The sequence below is a fragment of the Zonotrichia leucophrys genome, chromosome 24 (genome assembly GCF_028769735.1).
Source record: "Zonotrichia leucophrys gambelii isolate GWCS_2022_RI chromosome 24, RI_Zleu_2.0, whole genome shotgun sequence".
NCBI lineage: Eukaryota > Metazoa > Chordata > Aves > Passeriformes > Passerellidae > Zonotrichia > Zonotrichia leucophrys.
The window spans coordinates 2,437,640-2,450,106 of NC_088193.1; the positions used below are offsets into that span (position 1 = coordinate 2,437,640).

Below are 12,467 nucleotides of genomic sequence, written 5' to 3' on the forward strand. Positions count from 1 at the left end.
CCTGGAGAGGAATTGTTGTGTCTGCCCAGAATGGGGAAGCAGCAGCTCCCACTGTGTGTGGAGTATAGAGTTATACACTAAAGAAGTGCAGGTTACAAATAGATATAAAAATATAAAAAATATAAAAAATAAAAAATATTAAAAAATAAAAATATAGAAAATAAAAATATAGAAAATAAAAATATTAAATTATAAAACGATACAAATATAAAAATATAAACTATAAAGCGACAGAGATGGATAAATATTTAAACACCTCCTTTCTGGTGGAGGTTTTTCCCAGGGTGATGCTGCCCGGGATGATCCCAAATCCATGCGGGAGATGCTGTTGGTACCTTGTGCGCTCCTCGAGTGCCACCTTGGGGATGTTTTAGGCTTTAATTCATAACTGACAGATCCAAGGGGATTCGGATCCTTTGCTTGTGCTTTGATTTATCCCAGCACAGATCTCCCTCCACATGAACGAAAATTCAGGATTATAACATTAAATCTCTGCAGCTTGAACCCTCTGGCTCACACACTCCAAAAGCAAGTGGGGAATTTATTTCTTCCTGACAGGATATAAATTCTCCTCTCTGCCAAATGACACTGAGTGATGGATAAAGATACTTGATGCATATTTACAAATAGTTTTGAATTTGTTTGTTTGAAATACGGTCAGGACAATCTATTCCTTGCTGCCTGCTTTTATTCATGAATAATAAACATCTTTTACTGCAAAGCAGAACTTGCTGCCTTGGAGAGATTGGAATTTATCTGTCCAGTGAATTTTTTTGGCAGCTCTGTTTGCTTCTCACCCCTTCCAGTTCCAGGCTTGACCAGGGCTGGATATTCTGGCCAGGAGCTGGATTTTTGTGCATTTTGCATGGCTGATTGCCAGGGTTTAATGATCCTTTGGCCACATGCATGCACAGCCAGTGGGGAGTGAAAATGGAGAGGAATTTGGTTCAAGTGGAGTTTTCCTTCCGCCAATATTCCAGAATTTTCCCTGGGGCCTTCAGGGATGCTCTGAGTGTCTCCTAATTTTGGACTGTGGGTCCATAAATGGATTTTAGGGCTTGGTTGGGGGCTGAACCTTTCCAACAGGGATATGAATTTGAGCTTGTTTGTGTTTTGAAGCTGTCAGATAAACTCCCAGCTCCTATTCCTCACTCCCAATAAAATCCAAACACCTGAATCAGGGGTGGGAGAATCTGGAAAGGTGGGAATGAACAACCATGGAGTTTTGGGAATCCTGTCAGCCTGAACATTGCTGCTGAAATCTTCATCTCAGCTGTCAGACCGGTGATTCCTGAGCCCAGCCTTCATTTTCCCTCAGAGCTGAGGTGTTCAATCATGATTTTAAAGACTCCAAATGACAGAGCATCTGCCATGTCCCAAGGCAAAGCCATTGCAGTGATTAATTACCTGCACTGCTAAAAATGTGCACCTCATTACCAGCCTGGATTTGAAATTTGAAGTTGTTCCAGCGTTAGGGAAAGCTTATTCCAACCCCAGCCTGAGTAAATAAATGGGATTTTGCACATCAGATCTAAATTAAATAAGAAAAGGCAGAGAGAGGGGGCAGTGATTGATTTTGGAGATTATCTGTTTTCCTTTTTATTAGCAGAAGTCCATAAATTTCTATGGATCTCCCTGTAATTGTCAGTTATAATCAATTAAATACATTGACTGCTCTGAGCAAGGTTATAAATCCTCACTAAATTCTATAGGTTTCACTCACAATGGACTTGAAACCAACTAAATTTCTGGGGAACTACACAACCTAATCCTGTAGGACATTCCCTCTAAGAGATATAGGCTTGTACTTGGCAGTTTGTCAAGGAAACAATTACACCCTCTCCATAAATCCCATTTTTTGTTGGGTTTATGGATTTCCCTTCTTTCTTCCTTTCATCATTTCGTGTCAGCTCCGACGTTCTGAAAGAAATTCAATTTATTTGAAATACAGTAGGGTAGGAAAGAAGGGGTCAGAAGGCTTCCAAATGACATTTGAAAATGAAATGTAGAATTGAGAGCAGACTGGGAGGGCTCATGAGATTAGCTGGAGGATCAGGGTTTTTTTAGCAAGATCAAGTGGCTGAAAGTTGGAGTCACAAGGGCTTATATTGGAAATAAGATGTCCATTTTTCTAAGAGCTGCAATAATTAAGCACTGAGAGAAATCCCCAGGAAGGATGTAGAAAATTCTCTGCTGCTTGGCACCTAAAATCAAGATTAGAGGTCTCTCAAATGCCTGAGTGTGATGAGTGACACGCAGGGATCAGCAAATGAGATATTTCATTTCTCCCATTATTGTAATGATCCCTTGCAGGCTCAAAAGCCACGGGAAGAACCTTTTATTTCTCATAATCCACTCAGAGCCAGACACGTTCCTAAGGGTTGAAATTCTTGTATTTTGGGCAAGAAATAACAAATGGAGCTTTGCACTCCGAGCTTCCCTGGGGGTGTTCGCTGACCAGAAATGTCTCTTTTTTTATCCCCTCAGCTTTGCAGCCAAACCTCCTCTCCTTCCCTCAGCAGCAGGGCAGCCTCCTCCTCTCCCAGCCCGGACCCAGCCTGGCCTCGCAGGTAAGGACACACCTGAGGGTGTGTAAGAATGTCGCAGACATCCTTTTTATGAAAATCCTTTTTATGAAAATCCTTTTCTTGAGATTTTTTCTTCTTGAGAAGCTGGGAGGCCTCAGGAACAAAATGTAAGCAATGGTTATCTGCTGCTGTGGAATGCAACAGGTGCATCTGGGATTGGTCTCATGTGGTTGTTTCTAATTAATGGCCAATCACAGTCAGCTGGCTCGGACAGAGAGCCGAGACACAAACCTTTGTTATCATTCTTTCTTTTTCTATTGTTAGCCAGCCTTCTGATGAAATCCTTTCTTCTATTCTTTTAGTATAGCTTTAATGTAATATATATCATCAAACAATAAATCAAGCCTTCTGAACATGGAGTCAGATCCTCATCTCTTCCCTCACCTGAAAACCCCTGTGAGCTCAGTCGCATAAGAACACACCTGAGTGTGTGTAAGAACACACCTGAGGGCGTGCCAAACTCCCCCTGCTGCCCTAGGGAGGGCAGATAGGCCAGGAAACATTCTGTTTTTTTTTATTTTTGTGACTCTGAGCATGTTTTTTGGGGTGTTTTGGACAGGCTGTGGGTCGCTCTGGCCTGCCTGGCTCCTCGGTTGAGCCCCACCTGGACGTCCCCCAGCACCTGCAGGTGGCAAAGCACCTGACCCCAGCAGGGGCATCCGAGGAGCCCAGCGACCTGGAGGAGCTGGAGAAGTTTGCAAAGACTTTCAAACAAAGGAGGATCAAGCTGGGGTTCACACAGGTGAGAGGGAGGGGATGGGGGAATTTGGGGCAGAGCTGTGTGTCGCTATGGGACACGAAAAAACACAAGCGCACACCGCTGTTCTCGAGGTGAGGAAAAAGGGAAGTTTATTTTCTGGTTTTAACATTTATAGTTTCACTGAGGGTGACAGTGCCACCTCTCCAATGACACTGGTCAAACCAACAGCCCATCAAATTTCTCCTCCTCCATAAAGAAATGCAAAGCAATGAGTTATTTACAGCAAGTGTGTGAGAAAGTTCACTACAAGGTCAACATCAGAAGGCTTAGAAAATCTTAAAAAACCAGGGTGACACCTGTGGGTGAAGGAAAGGCTGGGTTAGGTAAATTTGGGTTATTTTGCAGCATTCCCTTCCAAATTCACAAAGAGAAAAACCCTTCCTAGCGCCTCACCACCATAACCTCAATGTCTGCTCCTTCTCCAGTATTCAGGGATGGGGGCAGATTCCTGGGGGGAATAAATCCCCTTTCCCTGGCAGGCAGGTCATGGAAACAAGGCTGAAACTATCCTGGAAGCAGCATGAGGGGAAGTTTAGGCTACAAGAGGAATAAATCCTTCACTGAAAGAATGACTGGGCTCTGGAATCACCTGCCCAAGGAAGTGGTGGAGTCACTGGGTATGGCACTCAGTGCCAGGGTTTATTTGATGAGGAGGTGTTGGGTCATAGGTTGGACTGGATGATCTCAAAGGTCACAGCATCACTGGGTTGGATGAGACCTTCAAGATCATCAAATCCAACCCAGCCACAACACCTCAACTCAACCCTGGCACCCAGAGCCACATCCAGGCTTTGTTAAACACACCCAGGGATGGCGACTCCAGCACCTCCCTGGGCAGAACATTCCAGAACTTTATCAGTTTTTCTCTAAAACCTTTTTCCTGATATCCAACCTTGGTTCAGCTTGAGAAGTCCTCTCCAGACTGGTTAATTCTGTGATTCTGCTGGGGCTGGGACAGCTGGGAGGGGTTTCCCTGTGCTCACTGTGGGGTTTGGGTGTCCCTGGCAGGGGGACGTTGGCCTGGCCATGGGGAAGCTCTACGGGAATGACTTCAGCCAGACCACGATCTCCCGCTTCGAGGCTCTCAACCTGAGCTTCAAGAACATGTGCAAGCTCAAGCCCCTGCTGGAGAAGTGGCTCAGTGATGCAGGTGGGTGACAGCCGGGCAGAAATGCCACTGGTGCCTTGGGAAGGCTGAGCTAGAACAGAGATTAGAAAGAGCTAAAGAATAAAGCAGGGATTTATTAAAATCTCCTCAATGGATGCACCTTGGGCAGCACAAGAGCCCAGCCTGGGCTGCACCCAAAATGAACCAAAATGGTCCCAAAATGAACCCATGATGAACCAAAATGGTCCCAAAATGAACCCAAAATGGCCCCAAAATGCACGAGCGCTCCCGGGGTCTCTCCCTGGGATCAGTTCTGCTCCATTTGCACCTTGCAGTTCATTGTCCCATTCCAGCTTTAGCCCCTGCAGTCCCACCCTGCTTGTTTTTCTCTCTCCAGCCCACGGGGTTTGTGCTCCTGGGCTGAGATTTGGATCATTTGTCCTTGGTGCCCAGCTGGAGCAGGAATTGTTTTGTCTCCCTGCTCTGTGCACAGAGCTCACCATCCCCTGATGTGAACCCAGATCCGCACACTAAAGCAGCACAGAACCTGAAAAATAGAAAAGCTGAAACCTGAAAGTGTGAAAAATAGAAAAGCTGAAACCTGAAAATCAAAAATAGAAAAGCTGAAACCTGAAAATCAAAAATATAAAATCCAAAACCTGAGGCATCACCACCAGCAGGAGAGGATCCATCCAGGACCCTCAAACCCCTTCAGCCCCTCGCTGTGGGAGCTGGAGAAAAGAAGGGGAGCAGCTGGAAAAGGAAGGATTTCACTGAGAGGAGAATTCCCCGGGGCAGCAGGGTTTGGGGTGGTGTCTGTGCTGACCTCACCCTTCAGGATGTCTGAGCCATCGGTCACATCTCAGCCACCCCGAGCCAAATGCTTTGGTCACATCCTTTTCCGTGTGAAATGAATTTCTTGGAACACCCCTGGTCCCTGACAGAGCAGGCTGGGAATCAGGATCACAAAGGAAAAACGGTGTGTGGGTTAAAACACTTTTCTTCTTTGATTTGGGCAAGCTCATTGATGGATTTGGAGCAATTTTAATCATCATCAGAGGGAGGATCCACAATCTAAAATTAATCTATTTTAGAAGGCACCTTTAATTAATTTAATAATCTATTTTAGCAGGCACCATTAAATTAATTTAATTTATTTTAGAAGGCGCCTTTGTTTCACAGGAAGTATCTGGGAATGAAAATAACTCATTATCTTCTTGGATATCTCATTTTCCCCTCCCTCCTCCCCCAGAATCTGCTCCTTTGGATTCCTCCATGAGCACCCCCAACTCCTACCCCTCAGTGAACGAGATGTTTGGACGGAAAAGGAAGAAGAGGACCAGCATTGAGACCAACATCCGCTCCACGCTGGAGAAGAGATTCCAAGATGTGAGGGGAAAATCTTTCTCTCCTTCAGCCTGGCATTTGCAAGCCTGGGGCACTGAGTCCTCTCAAGAAAAGAGGGTTTTTTTTATGGGTATTTATTTGATATCAGGTTGAAGAAGCAAAAAGAAAGTGTTAAACCCAAAGGAGTTCCCAATTATTTGAGAGTGGGTTAAAAAATGCTTGAAGGAGTTAACAGGTAAAGTGTTAAACCCAAAGAAATTCCCAATTATTTCCCTGTTGAATGTTATTCTAAGGGAATTACAATTTTAGCACCACATTTCCCCATTATCACTGGGGTGCAGAGGTCAGCTTTGGCCCAACTCTTTTCTTTGTGAGTTGAAGTGTCACAGGAGCTCTGTGGCCACAATGCCCCATTCAGCAGCTCTTGTGAGACCACAGAACTTGTTGCTCCAAATATTTTTCCTCAGCCCATTCAAAAGTTGAACCCTTCTTCTTTTTAAGCGCCAAGAATTTCAGGAAAAATCACTACAGGGATCAAACAGAGCTTTTATCAACAGGACTAAACTGTGCCTTGGAAATTTCTCCAATCAAAACTGTTCCTGAGCTTGCTTTTCCTTGTTTTTTCCCTCCTATCAGAACTTGCTCAGTCCTCATCAGATCATTTTAGCAGCTCATTTTTAGCTGGTAGAAGTTTTCTGCAATGGGAATATTATCTTGGTAGATTATATTATCCACCTCTGTGCCAGGTAGCTTTGACATTTCTGAGCTTCAGCTCTGAGCAAACCCCACAGAGCCAAAAGGAATGAAAATAAATTACTCAGGGCAGGGTGGGCTCTGTTATTTCCCTTTCTAAATGAGCAAGGGAAGAGAGGCAATGACTTTTCTGTGACTTCTCTGAGCTCCTGTCCCCTGGATGGTGGCAGGGCCACCAGGCTGAGGCGAGCCCAGCTCTGATTTTGGTGCTGTTAAGCTCAAAGAGGGAAGAGATTTGTGCAATACCTGGGGCAGGAGCTGTGATTCATCTCCCCCCTGACTCTGGGAGGGCCGATGTGGGACCTGAGGCACTTTGTGCTTCACAGAACATAATCTCTCACCCAAATATTTACCCTCAGACTCAGACAGGGCTTTTGTCCCCTCCCAGCTCGCAGCCAACCCCACCCTTGTCCTCCCAGCAGCCCCTGATGCTCTTTGGGGCTTTTTAACCTTTTGCTTCTCTCAGCAGAACCCCAAACCCAGAGATCCCAGTTCTGAGGGGATTTATTGTGTTCTTTGGGGCTTTTTAACCTTTTGCTTCTCTCAGCAGAACCCCAAACCCAGAGATCCCAGTTCTGAGGGGATTTATTGTGTTCTTTGGGGCTTTTTAACCTTTTGCTTCTCTCAGCAGAACCCCAAACCCAGAGATCCCAGTTCTGAGGGGATTTATTGTGTTCTTTGGGGCTTTTTAACCTTTTGATTCTCTCAGCAGAACCCCAAACCCAGAGATCCCAGTCCTGAGGGGATCTCCTTGTGATTGTGGGGCTTTTTTAATTTCCTGCCTGTCTTAGCAGAGCCTCAAGCCCACTTCAGAGATCTCCTTATGCTCTTTGGGGCTTTTTAACCTCCTGCCTGCTCAGCAGAACCTCAAACCCAGGGATCCCAGTTCAGAGGAGATTTATTGTGTTCTTTGGGGCTTTTTTAACCTGCTGTCTCTCTCAGCAGAGCCCAAGCCCAGAGATCCCAGTTCAGAGATTTTCTTGTGCTTTCTGGGGCTTTTTAACTTCCTGCCTCTCCCAGCAGAGCCCCAAGCCTAGTTCAGATATTTCCTTGTGCTTTTTGGGTTTTTTTACCCACCTGCCTGTTTCAGCAGAGCACCAAGCCCAGAGATCCCAGTTCAGAGATTTCCTTGTGTTCTTTGGAGCTCTTAAACCTCCTGCCTCTCTCAGTAGGCCCGCAGGCCCAGCTCAGAGATCTCCCTGTGTTCTTTGGGGCTTTTAAACCTTTTGCTTCTCTCAGCAGAACCCCAAACCCAGTTCAGAGCTGATTTCATTGTGGTTTTTGGGCCTTTTTTAACCTTTTTGCCTCTCTAAGCAGAACCCCAAGCCCACAGGTCTCCATCTGCTGTTTGGGGCTTTTTTAACCTGCTGCCTCTCTCAACAGACCCCCAAGCCCAGTTCAGAGCAGATTTATTGGGGGTTTTTGGGCTTTTTAACCTGCTGCTCCTCTCAGCAGAATCCCAAGCCCAGAGGTCCCAGTTCAGAGAATTCCTTGTAATTTTTGGGGCTTTTTTAACCTTTTGCCTCTCTCAGCAGAGCCCCAAGCCCAGAGATCCCAGTTGAGAGATCTCTGTTCAGAGATTGCAGTTCAGAGATCTCCTTGTGTTCTTTGGGGTTTTTTTAACCTGCTGCCTCTCTCAACAGACCCCCAAGCCCAGTTCAGAGCAGATTTATTGGGGTTTTTTTGGCTTTTAAACCTTTTGCTTCTCTCAGCAGAACCCCAAACCCAGTTCAGAGCTGATTTCATTGTGGTTTTTGGGCCTTTTTTAACCTTTTTGCCTCTCTAAGCAGAACCCCAAGCCCACAGGTCTCCATCTGCTGTTTGGGGCTTTTTTAACCTGCTGCCTCTCTCAGCAGACCCCCAAACCCAGTTCAGAGCTGATTTATTGGGGGGTTTTGGGCTTTTTAACCTGCTGCCCCTCTCAGCAGAATCCCAAGCCCAGAGATCCCAGTTGAGAGAATTCTTGTGCTTTTTGAGGCTTTTTTAACCTGCTGCCCCTCTCAGCAGAATCCCAAGCCCAGAGATCCCAGTTGAGAGATCTCTGTTCAGAGGTTGCAGTTCAGAGATCTCCTTGTGTTCTTTGGGTTTTTTTTTAACCTGCTGCCTCTCTCAGCAGACCCCCAAACCCAGTTCAGAGCAGATTTATTGGGTTTTTTTGGGCTTTTTAACCTTTTGCCTCTCTCAGCAGAACCCCAAGCCCAGCTCAGAGGAGATCTCCTTGATAGCAGAGCAGCTCTCCATGGAGAAGGAAGTGGTTCGGGTCTGGTTCTGCAACCGGCGCCAGAAGGAGAAGCGGATCAGCTGCCCCATGCCATCCCCCATCAAATCACCCATCTACAACTCCAGACTGGTGAGGGGCTCGGGATGCAGCCCCCTGACTGCAATCCCACCCAGAATTTATTATTTTTATATGTATATTTATATATTTTTTAAATATTATTTTTATATATTAATATTATATATTTATATATTGCATTACATAATATATATCACTATATTAATATATAATTATATATTTATATTGCATATAATATATTTTATATATTATATCAAAATATACATTAAAATATATAATTTATTTTTAATATATATTTATTTATATATATAAAATTTATTGTTATTCCATCCATTGAAAACAATCAGCTAAATTATAACAGTTCATTAAGCAATAATTCTGTTTATTGAAAACACTAGAAAGAAAAGCTTCCTAGGAGGAATTTATTAGTTTAATTGTAGGATAATTAATTTAGTCAAATCATGATGCTATCCATATATATATATATAATTTATTGTTTTCAATGGATGGAATAATAATCTGCTAAATTATAACATTTCATTAAGCGATAATTCTGTTTATTGAAAGCATTAGAAAGAAAAATTTCCTAGGAGGAATTGATTAGGATAATTGAGTCAAATCATGATGGTATCCCAAAGCTTTTCCTCTTGAGATTAATGAAGAAAAATCTTTCCCAAGAAAGGGATGGTGAGGGGCTTGGGATTCAGCCACCTGAATGGAATCTCACTCAGAATTTTTATATATATATATATAAAATATAGATATGACATATATGTATAATTTATTATTTATATTATTCCATCCATTGAAAACAATCAGCTAAATTAGAGCAATTCATTAAGCGATAATTCTGTTTATTGAAAACACTGGAAAGAAAATACAAGTTTTCTAGGAGGAATTGATTAGTTTAATTGTAAGATAATTTAGTCAAATCATCATGCCATCCCAAAGCTTTTTCCCTTGAGATTGATGAAGGAAATCTTTCCCAAATTAATGGGAGATGAGGATGGCATACATTGATATCAATTTAGCTGCATTTCTGCTGCTTCATTTAAGAGTTGCTTGGTGCCTTTGCCATTTAAAAGTGGCAGGAGCCTCCTCAGCGGATAAGAGATAAAATTTCAGAAATCCAAGATAAAATTCAGATTCTGCAGCTCCTGGCTTTTGGGACGCAGGGGGCTGTGCAGGGAGTGCAGGATGTGATTTCTGCCCTCTCTGTTCCTGCCCAGGTCTCTACCTCAGGCTCCTTGGGGCCCCTCTCCGTCAATCCCGTGCACAGCACCATGCCTGGGACTGGTGAGCCTTGGGGACCCTCCCTTCCCTCTTATCCCTGACTCCTCCATTTCTGGGTCACATTTGCAGGATAATCTCAGTCAGAGCCTTGGCTTGGGCCGGGGAATGTGGATAGAACAGCCCAGCTGTGCTGTGGGGTGGGGTAAAAACATGGAAAACACCGGGCAAAAGGACATTTCCACAGAATCCTGGGCTGGGATGGTCAGGTTTGGGAGGCAGGCACAACTGGGAGCCAAATAAAGGGTGGGTTAGAGTCAGATATCCTTGGAGAGATGAGATTCCCAGATAGAGGAGCAGGGGACATTCCTGGGGCTCCACAGTGCAGGGAATCAGAGCCAGATAAAGGGTGGGTCACGGTCAGATCTCCTTGGAAAGCTGAGATTCCCAGATACAGGAACAGGGACATTCCTGGGGTCCCCCACCTTCCCCAGGGCAGGGAATCAGAGCTAGATAAAAGGTGGGTTAGAGTCACTCCTTGGAGACCAAAATTCCCAGATACAGGAACAGGGGACATTTCTGGGGTACCCCAACCTTGCCTAGGCCAGGGAATCAGAGGAGCCAAATAAAAGGGTTGGTTAGAGTCAGATCTCTGTGGACACCACAATTCCCAGATACAGGAACAGGGGACATTTCTGGGGTACCCCATGTTCCCAAGGGCAGGGGCAGGGAATCAGAGCCAGATAAAGGATGGGTTAGAGTCAGATCTCTGTGGAAACCAGAAATTCCCAGATACAGGAACAGGGGAGGTTTCTGGGGTCTCCCCAACCTTGCCTAGGCCAGGGAATCAGAGAAGCCAAATAAAAGGATGGGTTAGTGTCAGATCTCTGTGGACACCACAATTCCCAGATACAGGAACAGGGGACATTTCTGGGGTACCCCATGTTCCCAAGGGCAGGGGCAGGGAATCAGAGGAGCCAAATAAAAGGATGGGTCAGTGTCAGATCTCTGTGGACACCAAAATTCCCAGATACAGGAACAGGGGATATTTCTGGGGTCCCCCCAACCTTGCCTAGGCCAGGGAATCAGAGGAGCCAAATAAAAGGATGGGTCAGTGTCAGATCTCCTTGGAGAGCAGAAATTCCCAGATACAGGGACTGGAGACATTCCTTGTGCTTTTTCCTTGGGTCCCCCACTTTCCCCAGGGCAGGGAATCAGAGGAATCAGAGCCAGATAAAGAGTGGGTCAGTGTCAGATCTCTGTGGAAACCAGAAATTCCCAGATACACGAACAGGGAACATTTCTGAGGTCCCCCCAACCTTGCCTAGGCCAGGGAATCAGAGGAGCCAAATAAAAGGGTTGGTTAGGGTCAGATCTCTGTGGAGACCAAAATTCCCAGATACAGGAACAGGAGACATTCCTGGGGTACCCCATGTTCCCAAGGGCAGGGGCAGGGAATCAGAGGAGCCAAATAAAAGGATGGGTTAGTGTCAGATCTCTGTGGACACCACAATTCCCAGATACAGGAACAGGGGACATTTCTGGGGTCTCCCCAACCTTGCCTAGGCCAGGGAATCAGAGAAGCCAAATAAAAGGATGGGTTAGTGTCAGATCTCCTTGGAGACCTGAAATTCCCAGATACAGGGACAGGGGACATTCTTGTGCTTTTTCCTTGGGTCCCCCACTTTCCCCAGGGCAGGAATCAGAGGAATCAGAGCCAGATAAAGAGTGGGTCAGTGTCAGATCTCTGTGGACACCAGAAATTCCCAGATACAGGAACAGGGGATATTTCTGGGGTACCCCATGTTCCCCAGGGCAGGGAATCAGAGGAATCAGAGCCAGATAAAGGATGGGTCAGTGTCAGATCTCTGTGGAAACCAGAAATTCCCAGATACACGAGCAGGGGACGTTCCTGGGGTTCCCCAGGGTGGGAACCAAGGAGGCACGGGGTGGGCATGCTGGGGCAGCAGGAGGTGCCAGGCTCACGGTGCTCTGTCCCTCACAGTGACATCCTCGTGCTCCCCAGGGAACTCCAGCAGGCCCTCGTCCCCTGGCAGTGCCCTCCATGCCAGCAGCCCCGGCGCCGCCCAGAGCAACTCCAAAGCTGCCATGAACTCCTCTGGCTTCAACTCTTCAGGGTAAGGCTGAAAAACCCACAAAAAAAAAACCCCAAAACCAACCCAGGACATCGGGGAAAACACCAGGAAGAACAGGAAAACCTTTAGGGATTCCAGCAGTGTGGAGTGTTCCTGTGTGACCTCTCACGGACAGGGGGGGATTGTTGGGGGACAGAAGTGGGATTTGGTGATATCTGAACAAGATATTTGAATTTGAACTAGGTATCTCTATTAGAAGAGAAAGTGTTGCCCAATAAGTTGGATTGTG

At 45.6% G+C, this 12,467-nt stretch overlaps 1 protein-coding gene across 1 annotated transcript in view; it reads left to right on the forward strand.

Moving 5' to 3' along the window:
* POU2F3 (POU class 2 homeobox 3) overlaps positions 1–12,467 on the forward strand; it is a 53,245-nt gene that overhangs the window by 39,612 nt on the left and 1,166 nt on the right. The window contains 7 exon segments of the mRNA XM_064732029.1: positions 2,488–2,570; positions 3,148–3,330; positions 4,357–4,498; positions 5,709–5,845; positions 8,745–8,906; positions 10,082–10,148; positions 12,088–12,220. Coding sequence (XP_064588099.1) covers positions 2,488–2,570; positions 3,148–3,330; positions 4,357–4,498; positions 5,709–5,845; positions 8,745–8,906; positions 10,082–10,148; positions 12,088–12,220 — 907 coding nt within the window.